Source organism: Bemisia tabaci, chromosome 6, assembly GCF_918797505.1.
Source record: "Bemisia tabaci chromosome 6, PGI_BMITA_v3".
NCBI classification, from domain to species: Eukaryota; Metazoa; Arthropoda; class Insecta; order Hemiptera; family Aleyrodidae; genus Bemisia; species Bemisia tabaci.
The window spans coordinates 4,741,926-4,759,785 of NC_092798.1; the positions used below are offsets into that span (position 1 = coordinate 4,741,926).

The following is a 17,860-nucleotide window of genomic DNA, read 5'->3' on the forward strand; positions in this document are numbered from 1 at the left end:
TCAGAATTATAACAGGGTGTATAGCATCTGGATTTTCCCAATTCTATCAGGATTTGAGATCAATCAGGATTTAATCCCAATTTCATCAGGATTTGAGGAAAAATTTGTCATAAAATCCAGATTTGAGAAAAGTCGGCCGTCCGCTTATTTTCTGTTCATTATCCGTTATACTTCCGTTAATTTTTCTCCGCCAAAAATTATGAAAACAGGATTTAGCAGTAAAAAATCAGGAAAAATCAGGGTTTCCTAAAATGAAAAAAATAGACATCCTGTATAACAAAATACCAAGCACAAGTATTTTAGCATGAAAATATATCATACCTATGACAGATTTTCATGAAGTTGAAGTTTTAGTAATAGCTTACTAATGCTGAAAAAGACCCCCTCCCCTCCAAAAAAGTAAAAAATCAAATAATCATTTTACGTCTAGGCTGATTCCCAAAGTAGCCATTTTTTTATTTTTATGATAAACTGCTTTGTTGCTTGAGACGTTCTGGAGCCCCTTCAGCTTCTCAGCGCTTGCAGGAAAAATAATAGTCCCAAAGTAATAAAGCAAAAACAAGCCAATTTTGAGAAAAACCTAAATTTCAAACCGCCTTTTGCAATGCTTCTGATTATATCTGGCTTCCAGGGAAGTCTCTCTCTATTTCGCAAATAGAAAGAAGTGTTGTGCCTCTGCTGCAGTGTTATCTTACGATCTTGAGCTGATGCTGAATTGTGTTGTGTGTGAGGGAAAATGGGGCAGTTGTAACAACTCTGTGAAATCGAAAGAAATCTCAGTTCTGTGAATTGAGCAGATGTTGATGTTGCCTAAGCGATGAACAGCTTCTGTGCAATTTGCACTGTTCTTCGTGTAAATTTCAAGTTGACTAGTGTGGGAATCAACCTAGGTGTAAAATGAAGAAGGAGTGTCTTTTGCATTCCAGTATTTTGGAGAATTTTACAAGGTTTAATGTATCAAGATCATATAGTGAGGCTTATCTTCTGAATGTTCTCGTTACACTGCAACTGCTTGTGAAAATTGCGTTTTGCTGCAATTCTTTTTTCGAATATTTCATCGTTAAACACTTTGACAGCCTCTACCTTTCATCTTCAGCATTGACTCTCTCAAATTTTTTGGGGGCTTGAAACTATGGACACAATATCTATTGATCAAACATATCAAGTGGCACAAGCGTCTGCTACAAGCAAATTAGAACTTACTTGATGTGCAGTTCTTTCAATGAATTTTACTGGTAATTCCAGAAATAATCTGAACATTGTAATTATAATGTAAACGTTCTTGATATTTTCAGAAAAGAGAGGATGACTGCTAAGTTTCACCTTGTCGACCTTGCTGGCTCAGAAAGGGTGAAGAAAACAGAAGCGATTGGGGATCGCTTCGTTGAAGGGACCAACATCAACAAAGGTCTTCTTGCTCTTGGTAATGTAATTTCAGCCTTAGGTGAAGGAATAAGCTCCTATATCAACTACAGAGATTCGAAACTCACTCGAATTCTGCAAGGTTAGTATTATTGGAACCCTCTCTTCTTCAATGCATTTTACAGTAACCTTTTGAGTATTTAAATACTCTTTTCCAATAAAGAAAGTGAAAACTCCCAAACTTATAGTCACCAGAACTGTGTTGACAGTATTTAAACTACAGTGGTAGTGTTTTTTTTTTTTCTCTCTCTCTCTCTGTCTGTTAATATACTAACTTTAAGTATAAGTGAATTAAATATAGCTCAAAATAATGTAACACTAAAACTCGGCCCAAGGGAAAGAGGCTGAAATCAAAGCAGAAAAAAAGACGAGACATTTTGCTGCAGTTTTCGGCATTTTAAATCGTAAAAGAGAAAAAAGACAAAATTTCATATGAAATCATCTTTAAAATTGTTTGAACGATTCCAATAAGTGCATAATTTGAATTCGATGATCAACTTATTATCATAACAGCTGTAGTTTTGAATGGTATACATCTTTGTATTATTAACACTGATATTTTTATGAATCTGAATGAATAAATAGAGGAAAACTGAAGCCATATTATTTATAGCCGGTGCTGTTAGTTATCAAAAAATTGGAATTATAATTTATATTCACCTATTTTGACAGTAATTTTATTGCATCTACTATCAGTTGTATAATTCCTATGATCAACATTTTATTTGGACCTTTTCAAATTTTTCTCTTTATTTTTTCTTTTTTCAATTGAAAATTCCTAAGAATATTAGCAAAATGTCTTGACTTTTTTTGCTTCAGTCTTAGCCTTTTTTCCTCAGGTTGTGTGATAGTGTTATGCTAACTCTATACAGTTGCTGTGTGTCGTGCACCTGTATTGTCTAAATAGAACTCTACTTGAAAAAACTACATCATAGCTCCGCAATACCAATTGCTTCACTGAATGGTTAGCTATCATTGAGAGCTTGCATGTGTGTTATAATTAATTGAATTCTTACTTTGCAGTTAATATTTAGTTCTTCTGGCAATGACAATTGAACCGTTCATTTACAAAAGGGCTGAAATGCCAAGAACTGTTGAGCCATGATCTTTCATATCTCCTTGTCTGTCGCATGAAGGAATATATCCAAGTTGCGCTGATTCGGTGTTTCTCCTGAACATTTTATTTCTTTGAAGAACTGTCACTGAAATTTGCAGTGATTTCTCTTAACACTTGTGAAAAAAGACTACAAAATTTTCTGATGAATTCGTGAGATGGTTCTCCCATGATAAGACAAAATTGCATTAAAAATACTGAAACAGAACAAACAAGATACGTTCCTTTGTGCTAAATCTGATGATCCGTCACAAGTTTGGGTCCTTGGGTAATTAAACAGGCAAAAAGAAACAGCATATACATGCGGCTGAAATTGAAGGCTTTGCATCAAATGTATCTTATTGTATGAACTTGTCACTGTAACGGAAACTCAACCCAATCCCTCGAAAAATATTACTATGTTGCCATGAAAAGTTAATTATGCTTTCTCATCATCATTGACTCGATATTTTCTGAACAGATTCTCTGGGTGGAAATTCAGTAACGATGATGATTGCGTGTGTAAGCCCAGCTGCCTTCAACAAAGATGAGACTATAAGCACTCTACGCTATGCTGATCGTGCCAGACGCATCAAAAATAAGCCGATCATTAATACTGACCCTACAGTTGCTGAAATCGGTAGCTTGAAAAAAGAGGTAAGTTCAGTACCAGCTTTGGATCCCATTTCAGAGAGATCCAAGGTCCAGCTGCACCATTGTGGTTCTTGCAGAATTATATGTAAAAAATAGTTCTTAAATCGCTAGTACTCAAGGCATGCAAAAACACCAATGAACGACACAAAGCTATAGAGCAGGAACAAGACATGGTGGTCATTCCGTTAATGGCTTTTACTATGCCCTTGTCAAAGGAAACTAAACCCAAAAGAAGACACTTTAGTAGAAAATCATCAAAAGTGTTCTACCTAGCAGGTTTCAAGCAGTTTCCTCAATGTCAGGCAGCATATTTTATCTTCCTGACGCAAAATTTCAATCCACTCTGTTTTATCAAGCGCTGTTATTCTGAAAATCAGAAACTTCATTGTGACTTCCTGAATGACATGATCAATTGATTCACTAAACGGTCACTAAATCAAAACAGGCCACCATCATTTGTCGGCCTCCTGTGGTGTAGTGGTTGTAGCGCTGGCCCTATGACCAAGAGGTCCCGGGTTCGATTCCCGGCCAGGTGATCTGAGTTTGATGGTCTCAGGCAATGGTCACCTGGGGCTGGGATAATAAGCGTGGGATTAGCCAATAGGCTATTTGACATTGGTTAAAAAAAAAATAAATAAATAAACCATTTCTCTCTGTAGTATTGTGTAAAATAGATGTGTGGGCACAGGATGATTAGCACAAAGAACCTTTCTGTCAGATGGATAGACTTTAGCCGAGGATTAGTTTTGTGATACCAAATCCATATGAATTTTATTCTGAATCTTTAGCCAAGGAAATATTGTTATATCACCTTTATTCACCTTTCAGAATGTGTTCGTTTTTTTCAAACAGTTGCATGCTCGGGTTTGGAAAAGGTGTTTTTTTTAGCTCTTTTTAATCATTTGATATATCTTGAAATGCCAGGGAATTTCACTTAAAAAATAGCAGGGTAATTCATCTTCCTAATTTTGTGGCAACCCTGTCAAGTATTGAATTGCTAGTTTTTTATATTCAGCATTTGAAGTGCTTTCACAAAAAAAACTTAGACATTATTTATATCATCTTTATTTTCAAAATTAATTTCAGATACAACAGTTGCGTCACGAGCTCATTCAAGCCAAAGCTTTGAACGGCTCTTCCTGCCCGCCTGAGCATTCCAATCTGAGGTCAGACATGAAAATCCTCATTGAAAAGAATAAAATCCTGGCAGAGGCTTTAAATGACGCCATTCTACAGAGCACTAATCTATTCGAAAGAGCTCAAATGGTAAGTTAAAAGAAAGGAAGAATTGCAGTGATCTGAGGAGCCAAACTGGTCGGGCTGCAATAATAGGAAAGCTCCTTTCGAATTTCTAGTATTTTATTGTTTGGGATCGTTAAAGAGGGACCTTAGCCATCTAACACTGAAAATTGAGGTCTCAGTAATGTGGCATGACGGCATGAAGCTTGCTGTACGAAGTCCTGGAATGGACGTTAACAGGAATTTGCTTAATTGCATTTCACATTGCCTACTTTTTTTCCTCATTCTATTTTTCTAACAGATCACTAAGCTACCTCAAACCTCTAATCTTTTTGTGAGTTAATCCGAAATTGTGAAAAATATGCTCACATTCAAGTCTCAGTGTTGATTAGTATTCCGTTTATGAAATGACTTATCGTAGAAAATTAGTCATCATTTGATGTAGTAAGGGTAATAATAATGGTTAACTCCCTTCAAATATTTACTGGCCTCAAGTTAACGGTTCAAAAAGTGTAATTTTGGGGAAAACTTGATGCAAATTTGGAGAAAACTGACAGTTGAAATACTGTACAAGAAAAGCGAATGCATAACTTGGTACTACGAACGTAAACAAACTAATGCTCAGCTTATTTGTCGGAATCGTGGGCGTCATATTTTTCGAAAAATTCTGATTAAGTAATGTAAAATGTGCAAACATCTATGTCGTTTTGTGGCACCATGAAATTCCAGCATATTTTGGAGCTGAATAAAGTTAAGATGTCTCATGATGTATTATCAGTGCTCATCACTCATGAATGGCAAGGTGATGTTCAATATTTTAATGGGTTTTACGAAAGAAGGCCATTTAGAAACTTAGCGCTTTCTCTGTCTTTCCAAAAATTAACTGCCTCCTCAGGGAATGGACAGGGACTTGAAGAAGTCAGGGAACTTTACGAGAATTTTGTCAGCTCAGCAACTTTAGCTGGTGATATGAGTATTCAAAGAAGTGCGAACAATATTTGAGAATAGTTAAGCAAAAGTGAGCCCGTTTAAAAGATTATCTTAGTGGAGGTTTTAATTCAAGGTTAGGAAATGTAGAAATTTTGGGGACTGAAGAAGCAAAAAAGTGAGGGAATCGGCAAATGAAAAAATCGTGGAAACCCTGTTTACATATTGTTTCCTGATTGAGCACTCAATGGTTAAATATCGTTTAAAACTCCGGCCTTATTCTACCTTCTCAAACCTTCATTTTTATTCTTCTCCATAGGCTGAGGCAGCTCGTGATCGAATCAGGGACAAAATCAGTAGTGTACATAATGCTTGGCAACAGGTGGAAGACATTGTTGGTTCATTGGGCGAGGAGCAGAAGATAGCTTTCCTCAACTTTAAGCAAACCCTCGGGGAACTTCAGGTAAATCAACCTTGTATAAACTTGAAACGCATCACACATACAATACATACTTACTATTTCTAGCTAATGTTAAAAACAGCGCTCTTGTCATTGGTTTTTCTATTTAAAAACGTGATTTAATGGTTGAGCCCATAATAGTAGCTCCTTAGTGTAAAATGAAGTCCACTTTAAGACTTTTCTAACCAGTCAGTAGAGGTCAAAGTGATATCAAAGTCGTTTATCTTGCGAAGCAGAGTTTTTGTCTGTTTAATTGTGAAACACTGAAGTAATGTACTACAAAATTAAAAACCGCACTATATGTTTTTTGTTTCCTATCAACATTTTACAAAGAATACAATGATTGTGTTGTAACTTTCCAAACTCAACTCTTAAGTTAGGAAATAACAGGTTTCGTTCCTGCTAATTTACTTTTTCGTAGATAAAAACCAGAGTCTACTCTAGTCAAATTGAGCACTAAACTAATTTTGGTATATTTTACAATGAACAAATTTTCCTGATAACCTTTTTTTTTTTAACAAAAATTGAAAATACTTACTTCTCAGAGAAGAAGGAGATGTGTTCTACCAAGCTCTAGTCATTTGCCTAGCGTTAAATTTGTTTTCTTGCCTAATTTTCCCGAAGTTGATTATGGTTTTGTCGTGAGCGAGAAATTTAACTTTACTGTTCATGAAGCAACTTTCAGACGTTTTTTTAATAATTGGACCGAAAATAATTGAATCTCTAAGTTCGAAAACGACTCAACTTGGGTTTTTTACGATGCTAATTTTTTGCGCAGAAACACTCCTTTTCTGGCTGGTACGTAGTTTTTATCGTCTCCCGAAAAATTTCATTTTTCCGAGATGGGTCGTTTTCGAACCGAGAAATTCAATTGAACAATTCACAACATTGTTTGTTTATCACTCAGAAGTCATTTTTTGCATGACCCTTACGGAAAACAATTCAATTTTCAGGCCGAACAACAGAGGTCGGAAGAAGAGATCGTGAAACACGAGATCTCAGGAGATAGCTCCAAGTACCAGTCTACTTTTGACCAAAATGACAGCCTATGTGGGCAAAATGTAGATGATGTTGATGATCGGGTTCATGAAGAGCTAATAATGAACCAAGCCCAACTAAATAAAGAGCTCAGGGATCTCAACAATCAGCTTGCCAAGAAGATGGAGTTGGCATCCACCTTAACAGCGTCATCCAAGCAGATCAACCACTTAGAAGAAGAAAATAATGTCAAGGAGCTTGAAGTACAGATCGCAAACCTGCAGCGAGAAAAAGACGAGCTGGCAAATCTGCTGAAATCTGCACAGGCCAATGTTCCGAGTAAACTTGCTGAGCAGGTGAGTAATATCTTTTCAAGTTGTTGTTTGTCGTGCTTATTTTTGTACATTATTTGAACCTGAGATTACTTCTCGTCTCAAGACTATGAGTCTGGTTACAGTTAGAAATTTCTTCATTTTAAGGATATTCAATAAAGGATTACAATTTTTCAAAATTATTTTTCAAGGAAGCATGCTTCAGCCTTGCTTTCTAAAATACCTCTTCCGAACACAGCTAGACCTTTAAAGCAGGGGTGCAGAAAGTGCTCGATCGGTCGATTGTGGAGCAAATGTGATAGAAAAATGTGATGGTGCGCCAAAAAAGAGGGAAAAGTGTGAAAGCAGGCAAGCGAGGCGCATAGTTCCTTGCACAAGAAACTGTGTAAGTGTGTGGAGAAAGAAAAGAATGAACAAATATCATATCTGAGAATGGCACCATTCAACATTAATTTATGTGTTAATGGATGGGTCAACTGGTGATTGATGCATTCAGGTTAATTTTATATTTATCCTTTAATGGAGATGTTGCATGTGTGAGGAGTTTGCAATTTGACTGTTGATTCTGATGTAAAAGTTCGCGAGAAACATGATGGTGCCACTGGTTTTCTCTAAAATCAACTCCCAAGCTCAGAAAAAGCTCTCAAGTTGAGGCCAAAATGGAGGGGATATCCCAAGCTATCCTGAGAGTCCACGTCTACATCAAGACGAACTCTCCATGCAAAGATAGGGAGCAAATACATTAACAGGGTTGCCAGTGACGGGGAAAACCGGGAAAAGTCAGGGGAAAAAAATCAACCGGGTAAAGTCAGGGAGTTTTGGTGTTAGTCAGGGATTTTTCTGATTTTTCGTGGAATTAGGCGCGGGTGATCTCGGGCTCGCGTTGCGGGATCAACTGACTCATTTTCACTTTAACAGACTGCGTCAGATCCATACTTAAAAGTCAGGGATAAACATTGGAAAGTCAGGGAATGGAAAAAAATAATTTGGCTGGCAACCCTGCATTGACAGGGCTGCCACTTTATTTGGGGACTCCAAAACTGAAAATACGGCAACCCTGCTAATGTATTTGCTCCCTATCTTCGCATGGAGAGTTTGTCTTGATGTAGAGGTGGACTCTCAGGATAGTGTGGGATATCCCCTCCATTTTGGCCTCAACTTGAGAGCTCTTTTTGAGCTTGGGAGTTGATTTTAGAGAAAACCAGTGGCACCGTCATGTCTCTCGCCAACTTTTACTTAAGAATCAACAGTCAAATCGCAAATTCCCCACACATACAACATATCCATTTCTTTCCGCAATCTAGCAGACGCCAAGGAAGAAGGCTTTGATGTAGCCACAGATACAGGTTTAGATATGGCCGTAGACTTATTTGTTACCATTGATGTAGCCATAAACATAAGGGTTATTATGGCAGTAGAGAAAAAATTGTGTTAGTTTCACTATCAAAATAATCAATACATCTACGTCATTGAGAATGCTCATATTAACATGCATACAAAATTTCATCACCAAAGATCTAATCCTTGAAAACAAAATATTATGAATCGTTTATCCAATTCTGATGTATAGTTTTTAAAGTAGATTAAACTAATTTGTTTTATTACTTCAATCGACAGAGACGCAAAAGACTTCAAGAGCTGGAGCATCTTATCATATCCTTACGGCAAAAGATCAGTGAGCAAGCGCAAATAATCAAGATGAAAGAGAACTCAGACAAGAAGATTGTGAACCTGAACAGTGAGATCACAGCAATGAAGCAAACCAAGGTGCGGTTAATCCAGCAGATGAAGTTTGAAAGCGAGCGTTTCCGGCAGTGGAAAATCGAACGTGAGCGAGAGTTGTGTCGATTGCGCACGCAAGACCGCCGCCGCCAGAATGAACTAATCCGGCTGGAGAACAAGCACAACAAACAGCAGATCGTTCTTAAACGGAAGTGCGAACAAGCCACCGCAATGAACAAGAGGCTCAAGGTTTGTAGATTTCTATAATGTTCATGATATGGGAACGGTGTGGGATTAGAGACCTCAGTGCCGGAAGGCAAATTTTTGAAGAGACTGATTATCAAGTTGGACCTTATTTTGCAATTAGAGACCACCATTTCTGGATCATATTTGAAAGAATATATGCCATGTTGGATTTTCCCATGCATGTAGGTGCTTCTTGTGTTGAACCAGAATTGAACGTATTTAAAGCAAAAGGCACTATATCCATTGTGATCTAAGCCCTGCCAAGCATCTATTTTTATGGATCTGAAGACTCATGTTCAATTCACAAAATGTGTACATATTTCCATTGCACAGTTAAAAAGTTTCCAATCCTGTTTTATTTTGCCTCCTTGCAATTCTGTTTGATTTTTTTAGAATAAATGAAGAAAATTTACAGTAAATTGGCGAACAAAGTGTTCTTTGCTTTTTAATTATGATTAATCATGATTGGACCTACAACATTGCAAATCTAAGATACGTATTTTCGACGTTTTCGCCATCGATATATGAATGGTCTCAGTTATGTTTTTTTTAATTCCAGGAAACATTAGCTCTGCAAAAATCAGTGCAAGAAAGGAGGAAGCAAACTTCTGCCTCTAATAAATTCGAAAAGTTACAAGCTTGGATCACGAACGAGCTAGATATCATCACTGGCACTTTACAGACGGAAAAAACCCTGGAGCAATTAGTAGAAGATAAGGCGTCTATCGAAAAACACTTAGATATGCTTAAAGTAAGTTTTTCTATCTGAGAACTTTTAGAACTCTTTTTCCTTTTAGAACGGAATGAACCTGTCGCATGATCCTGGAATCGCTTAATAAAAAAGTGTCATCTGTGAAAATTTTAGCGAGGAATACATTTCCAAGCTTAAGAAAGCTCAAACGTAAAGGAGCTTACAGTTGTGGTAATGAGAAGAACGTTTCTCATTGGCTTTCTTCTCATGATTTCATAAAAGGTGTCCCATTGTCTTCTACCACCGTGAATCTAATGTATCATGGCCACTGTGCGACTGAACGATTGCAGTTGAAAAAATCATGGCGGTCAATGATCCTTGTGATGTCACAAAATCTGTAGGAGGGATGTTCGAAATGGAGTTGAACTTTCGGCAACTTAGGAATTTGTTTCCCCACCTAAAATTTGGTTAAGTGTCCAAAAGGTAAAATACGGGTTCCTCATTTTTTATGTACTTTACAAAAATGAATTTTAAGAAAAATGTGCGACAATCCCATCCTCAAGAATATTTTATATTGGTTCTTGATGTATGTGCACAGTGCTCTCCCATACTGCCATGCCAAGGATGAACGCCGTATAAACATTCGAGAGTTGCCAAATTTCCTTCAATAAAACTTTATTTTTAAGGGAAGTTAAGAATATTTTTCCTTGAAATTTTTTGGAACTTTAGGTGAAATTGTGTACAAAATTATCTGAAAAACCAAAAGGAAAATATTCATAAATGCACCAGGAAATTCATGTTTTATCAAAAGAAATTTGGCAAAGCTTGAAGGTTTATACGGCGTTTTTCCTTAGCACAGCAGCATACCTCTTTCATATTGAAAATAGAAATTTGATGTTTTGACGGACTGTATCATTCTTCCCGGTTCTTGATCTTTCAATGGCCAAAGCAGACTCCGCGTCTAGTGCAACTGACCCGCTTGATTAAGTTTAGTAGCTTGGACTTGGGTAAAAAAAGCATCACATTTTGACTCTCGCATCCAACACAGGTACCTCGATTTTGACGAATCCTGTTTTCATCATTCAAATTTTTTTATGGTTGGTGCAAATAACTCTATGGGCCTATATGAGAGGGCCATAGTCCTTCATTTCATTTAAAGTTTAAAGAAAATCATCTTTTCAAAGATACAAAACATCAACTGAACTTTCATATCGAAGATGATGTTTCTGATAATCGGAGAGTAATGTGTTCTCTACCAAATTTAAGTGGTAGAACATGATTAAGAACCACTGAATCCTGTATTATTTGTAGAAAATTGGCTTGTTGAGATATTAGATGAAAAAACACTGATGTACGTGTTATCAATGATTTTCCAGGTCACGCTGAATGACTCCAACATGTCAAAAGAAGATCGTCATAACATTTTGGTCGAAATCCAACGAAATGAAGAGGAATTTGAGCTCCGTACTGCTCAGATAACGGATCTGAAACAAAAAATTGCTGAATCCAATCAGGGTAAAATTACAGGAAACTTTTCCCTCTCTCTGGATTTAATAGGCTTGTAATGTAACTTCCCTTGCCTTGAGGAGAGAGATATTCAAAGGCGGATTGATACCATTTTTTCTAATTAACAGATTGCTTGCCACATTATTTTTGCTTACTTTGTCCCTTCGATGCCAAACAATCATTCTAAGAACAGCAAAATGTGACAGCCAGTAACAACTGCTACTGTAGATAAGAAGGAAAGTCGATTAGCCATATTCTGTTCATATTATGTATTTGATGAAACAATTTCATTCACCGAAGCTTTTCGACTTTACACTGTCATCTTCAGGGATAATGCGTACCATGACAAAGCAAAAAAAAACAGAACAGGATTAGGTGAACTAAAAAATAATATTCAAGCACTAGTACTAGAAATACTCAGCTACATTTTAAGAGAAGAGAAAAAAAAATTAGCTTTAGTACAAACAATGCAAAGCGAAATAGTGTTACAAAGGTGTGTGACAGTCAGATATAATCTAAAAAAATAAATTTTTCACCTCTGAGCCAATCTTAAAAGATTTTATAACAGAATTCTGTAGATACAAATACAATTGATGCACAATCAAGATCAGATTATTGTGTATTGTGTATCATGAAAGTCTTTCTCAGTGCGCTTACTGTCCTCCTTTTGGTTTTCAGATATCAAGGTCAAAGCCAAGTTTGACTCTGTATCATCCTTGTTCGATGCTAAAGCGTCTTTGAAGCATTTGTTTGATATTTGTGTAGAACTTAAAAAAGACATAATAAGCAAGGATTTCCAATTGCAAGAATTGCGAGTAAGTAAATTATCATTACCTTTCTCAACTTTCGAATAATCTATGTTTGTATTGCATTACATTACTTTACAGTACAATATGGTGTCCCAACAGGCTTTTAATTTGAAACTATAAACAAGTAAACCTTTATAACGTAATGTACAGTCATCTTTTAACTCCGGCGTCAAAGAAACTGAAGCTCTGAGTAATATTCTTTTAGGCTGAGATATGTTTCAAGTCTTATATCGATTGATATCAGTTTTTTTAATTTCATATTGTAAGACATTGTGGATCATTTGGGTCATTCTAAGCTCTTGATTCAAAGAGTTGCCTTTATTTGGACTGCAGTTTGCAATTTGGAACTATAGATTCTGGCTCATCTGAAAAAACACTTATGTGCATAGGGGAACCAATGGCACACACGTTGTTTTTAAACCGGGCCAGAATCTATAGTTCCAAATTGCAAAAGGCAGTCCATTTGGCCTGATTATTTTTTTATTCATCCTATTTCGTTATACTATTATGAATACAGGGCTCCTGGCGGTATGAAAAACAGAGAAAGTCAGAGGATTCAGGAGAAAAGTTAGGAAATCTCTGACACATCTACTTTTTTTTGTTCATTTCTCCCTGAAATTTACATCAGTTCAAGAGACCCTTCACCATGAAAAGAGAGGTGTAGAGGGATTACACTAAAAAGACAATATAGTCATGTAAGCAGGGAAAAAAAGGAGGTAATTTAAGCGAAAACAACGACCTAATAAAGATTAAACCAGGAAGGAATCTCAAGATACGTCGGTGACTCTGGAATTTGCCTGTTGGCATCCATCAGATTGATGCATCTACTAATGAACCACTAGACAGGGTACGAATTTTAGCATTCTAATACATGTTTCTGAACCAAAATTTCACGTAGAATACGATTCGCGCTACAAAAGTTATTGAAACCAACTCTTAGCGAAGATATTAACGTTTTTATTTCACATCAGTTACGAGGAATTTGATCTGGCCGCTCACAAGAAACTCAAAGCTCTACGTGAGTCAAATCGCACACTACAACGGTTTCAGCAAGCTTCTCAGTCGAGCAATGTTCATTTCCCACCATGTGTTGTTCAAACTATAAACAATTTGCTATAGCTGAGCCAAAGCTTGGACTGAGGTTGCCAGATTTATATATCGCTGAGACGTTGATGATAACGTTTAGTGCGCGATGTGAATCACGTAGAGCATTGAGTTTTCATGAGCGGGTGGCTTCAATTACGCATCAAGAATCATTTAATATCTTCGTAAGGAGTTAATTTCGGTAATTTTTGTTGTGCGTATCGTGTTCTACGTGAAATTTTCGTCAGGAAACATGTATCAGAATGCTGAAATTTGTACCTTGTCTAGTAGTCCATTACTCATAAAACATTCAGAAGACCCTCGGGAAAAGTCAGGAAATCTCTGACGCTTCTATAAATCACTTAAAAAACATATCATTGATCTTTCAACTGTTTACTCTCTCTGGTCACTTTTAAGGCTTGTCATCTTTTAAGCAGCTGCTGAATGCCTTTTTCCATAATTTGATCCCGAAACAAGGAAATTCCTAAGTTAAGCGAAAGTCAGCATTTTTGAAAAGGAGAAGGTGTAAATCTTGTTCGGAGGTCAAGGAAAGTCAGAGAATTGGACGATTATGGAGTCAAGGAAGAGCAAAAATAGAGAATTAGAAGGAGGAAAAATTAAAGCAGCCCTTCATAGCTACTAATCTACCCACAAAATTCTCTATCCTCTCTGATTACAACAAGCTGTACAAATAAAAATTGTTACTGTGTGGTTCAGTGGCGTGGCCTGTTTTGCAATGAATCAATTGATCTGCCATTTAAACCAATGGAAAAAGATATATAAACAGGGTGTTCGCAAGGAACACCTTGATAATTGATTCTTTACTATAGCTTCAAAGGGGGAAATACTGATAATCGATCATTCATGCTTTGCCACCGGTAAGTTCACAACTCCTACAGAGAATGATTTTGTTGTTTTAGGACTCAATAGTGGAATACCAGAATAAAATCGAGACTTTGGAAAAGGAACTGGCGGAAGTAGACACCAATACGGAGGCTCAGAAAACTGCCTTAGAAAAAGAATACGCAGAAAAGGTATTTCCTATTTTAAATTAAGATAAATAAATAAAGCATCACTGTGGATGTGTCCTTTGAGTAAGGGACCCCGAAAGTTGGTTTGAAGGTTCATCTAAGCACTTGCTTTTCCTTGTTCATTCCCCCATACGATGAACATGAACATTAACATTTTTTGTCGAAATAAAAAAACTCCAAATCAGAAGATTCTTTGCAAAGCCTTCCAATCCAACCTTTGAAAGTTTCTATCATAAATTAATTTTAAAAGTATCTCAAAAGGTAAAAGATTTTGAAGGAACCCTAAAAAAAAAAAAAAAAAAAAAAAAAAAAAAAAAAAAAAAAAAAATTATGAGCCTCGGTTGACTGGTGAATAAATTCAAGTATGAATCTCATTCTTTCTCTCAATGTTTAAACACATAATACCCTTAGTTATGTGCGGGGCGATTATTGAAACTGATGGACAAAGCGACAGACAAAGAAGATATAGGGAGTATGGAGTGATCTCATTGGTTAACAGGATTGGTTCTTAAAGACTAAGGAAGAAAATGATGGAATAACTGTCTGGTCTTCAGTGGGTTGCCGTTAGTTAGTCCATTACCTACCTCCTACGTCCATTGCCACCACCTACTTCCACCAATAGGATCCCTCCAAATTCCTTTTGTTGTCCTTGTCTGTAGCTTTGTCCATCAGTTTCAATAATTGGCCCGCAGTAGGCTGATTATTCAAAGTTTAAAGCAATCCGATTGGACATAAAAATGCAGTACATCGCATTGCTTGGTTAAGACAGGGCTATGTCTAGCCTTGTTGTGGGGACGTGGTTACAATAATCAAGCTGTCCGGTTTGTTGTTTGGTTATAGAACTTGATACTAAGATCCAGAAAAATCACAGAGATGGAAAATATGCCCTTCTTTGGGAGAGTGTTCTATTTGCAGGTGTTCACTAATCCGGAATGTCTATATGCTGTTGGGGCTATAAACAGGAGTATTCTAATTTCTTCTTGGATCTTTGCAGATTTTGTTGCTCCTGTACCAACTGTCCGATAAGGACATAAGTATCAATACCGCGGCGGAAAACACCGGACTTGATGTGCAATTAACACAACGCCTGCAGATTCAAAACGAACAGCTAAGCAAATTACGGCAGCTACGCCAAGATTTGGAGAAGCAAATAGACGAAAATGCCAAGTTACGCTTGAGACTCACCGAGCTGGAACAAGCCCAGACGTCCAAGAATAAAAGTGTAAGTTATTATTTGGACTACATTTTGCAATTAGAACTACAATTTTTAGTTCATTTTACAAACAACACATGTGCCAACAGGTTTCCCCACGCAGATGGGCGTTTTAATATATGAGCCAAAAACTGTAGTTCCTTATTGCTAATTGCAATCCATTTGTGAAATGAAACAACAGTTCAAGTGGTATTTTTTTATTCTCAGTAATGACAAACAGTTTTGGGAATATTTTCTAAATTGAGCTGGTGATCTGCAGTCATCCCACGTATTTCCTAAATGAATGAAAAATTAGCCAGAACTTGTGTTACATAAGTTGACAGTTGTTTACCTTTAACCGTTACTACGCAACCAAATTGCCAATCTGCTCACGGCAGTGGTGTCACCCTTCAAAAACTAACAACTGCCATTTTATCTGACGCATATTCCTGCATCATTATTTGGAAATTTCTTCGAACTCTTTTGGAACTTTTGCAAATTCATAGTGGTTATTTCTTTACCATGTGACGAAGGTCAAAGTTAATTAATGATTAGCCATCCTCCACCCTTGTTATGATGAAAATCATTTACTGGCCCGCTAAAACCTAATTTATCAAATTTTGGCCTCCAGTTTACCGAATGTTAATTTATGAAGAAATATGATTAAGAAAGCAGCTTTTTGCCAACCTCTGTAAGTTCGAAAAATCATGCTCTCAAGGCATTCTTCCATGTCGAAGAATCCCAATTGACCAACCTTAAAATAATTGCCATCCTGGTGAATTTTATACGTGGAAATTGTGTTGTCACCTTTTTTGGAGGTAGATTTGTTTCAGTTTAAGTGTGGAGAAAATCAGAACTTGAATCAGAAATATGTTTTTTGCACTTATAATGTGATCAAAAGGGTATGGCTTTCAATTTTTCTGTAAAAGAAGCATCTTGAAAACACTCGCTGAGGATAAAATTCCTCTGCTGAAATCACTTTTCTCGCTAATTTTTTTTTTTTTTTTTACCACTTTAAGTAGCCCACAAGGGCTAATTCCGCGCTTTTTAGTCCTGGCCCCCCTCCGTCCCTACCGAAAAACCAGTCCCAGGCAACCATTGTTTGAGACCATCAAACTCGGGTCGCCTGGCCGGGAATCGAACCTGGGACCTCCCGATCAAAGAGCTAGCGCTACAACCACTACACCACAGGAGGCCGACCTAACCTATATTACTACACGATTTACTATTGAAAGACCTGCTTTCAAGGTAATTCGATCTTACAGCAGCGCCATAATCATAATATCATTTTAGTGTCAAATCATCCTCAAATAATTTATTTCTATTATCTTCACAGTTGAATAAAAGAAGATCAAGGTCAACATCAGCCCTGAATGAACCAACAGAGATTCACCCAACCCGATTTGTGGAATTGTCCTCATCAGAAGACGAAGACACGGACGATGCTAAAAATGATCCTGATTGGAGGAAAACACCCCTGTATAAGAGACTGCAGCAGCTGAAGGTAAAATACCAGGTGTGTTCAAAAAGTATTCTTGCAATTTCTGCCGCTTTCATTTCCACTTCTAAGCACGCTTTACTTTTTGAACGCACCTTGGTATCTATCCTTTTTATTCGAATCTTCAAGTGACTGAATTTCGCTTCTCTCAATTTTTTTTCTTATCTCTTCCAGCGTCTATCTCAGGGTTTGTACTTTCTTGAAAACCCATTGAAAATTCTTGAGTTTATTGCTTTTTATTTTTAAGGTCTTCAAAGCACATGACCTATCATAAAAACCTTCGAAAGTCCACAAACTTCATATTTTATATTCTGTTGAGTGAGGATTGCAATTTTATTGTCATGAATAAATTGTCTGTTCTCCTCTCATCATCAGCTGTACTGAAACATTTGATCTTAAGTATGATAACACTTTTCTCTACTGTCTCAAACAATATTTTGGGCTTCAGTATTTATACTCTATGTGGAGTTTGCTGTGTGGACATTGATTTCTAGTCTTGAAAAGGCCTTCCAAGTCCTTACATTTTCACTTTGTTGAAGTGTTTACTCCAGACTAGCCTGGTGAAGGAACTAGGAAGGAACCAGACATTTTAAAAAAAAATAGAGGGGTGGGGGATGTAACACTAAACACAAGATTTTGCTTAACTGATCTCATGAAATCACCAAATACTATGACACAAATCAGACAGAGAAATATAAAACACAAGCACTAATCCCTGAAAGTTTTAGCCAGAAAAGAGCTACTTGCATTCCGCTAAGATTTAAATCAGCTGGCTGCCGAACCTAAAACAGAAGACATCCACTTGGAGGGACTCGAACCAAAGAATGACTGTCTCTCCCCTAGTTTCAACCAATGAAATTATCAGCATAATCAATTAGAGAGTGGCAGATCTCTCTCTCTCTCTTTCTCTCTCCCTCTCTCATTGTCTCATTGGTTAAGACTAATCAGTTTTCAACTAAAGGATTAAAGACAAAATG

At 36.9% G+C, this 17,860-nt stretch overlaps 1 protein-coding gene across 1 annotated transcript in view; it reads left to right on the forward strand.

Annotated features, from left to right (window-relative positions):
• Positions 1-17,860, forward strand: part of Klp3A (kinesin-like protein 3A) — a gene marked incomplete in the record, with an annotated part of 479,268 nt that overhangs the window by 443,018 nt on the left and 18,390 nt on the right. Inside the window, 10 exon segments of the mRNA XM_072301254.1 lie at positions 4,277-4,435; positions 5,655-5,798; positions 6,749-7,129; positions 8,723-9,076; positions 9,633-9,824; positions 11,141-11,279; positions 11,949-12,085; positions 14,083-14,196; positions 15,188-15,415; positions 16,722-16,901. Coding sequence (XP_072157355.1) covers positions 4,277-4,435; positions 5,655-5,798; positions 6,749-7,129; positions 8,723-9,076; positions 9,633-9,824; positions 11,141-11,279; positions 11,949-12,085; positions 14,083-14,196; positions 15,188-15,415; positions 16,722-16,901 — 2,028 coding nt within the window.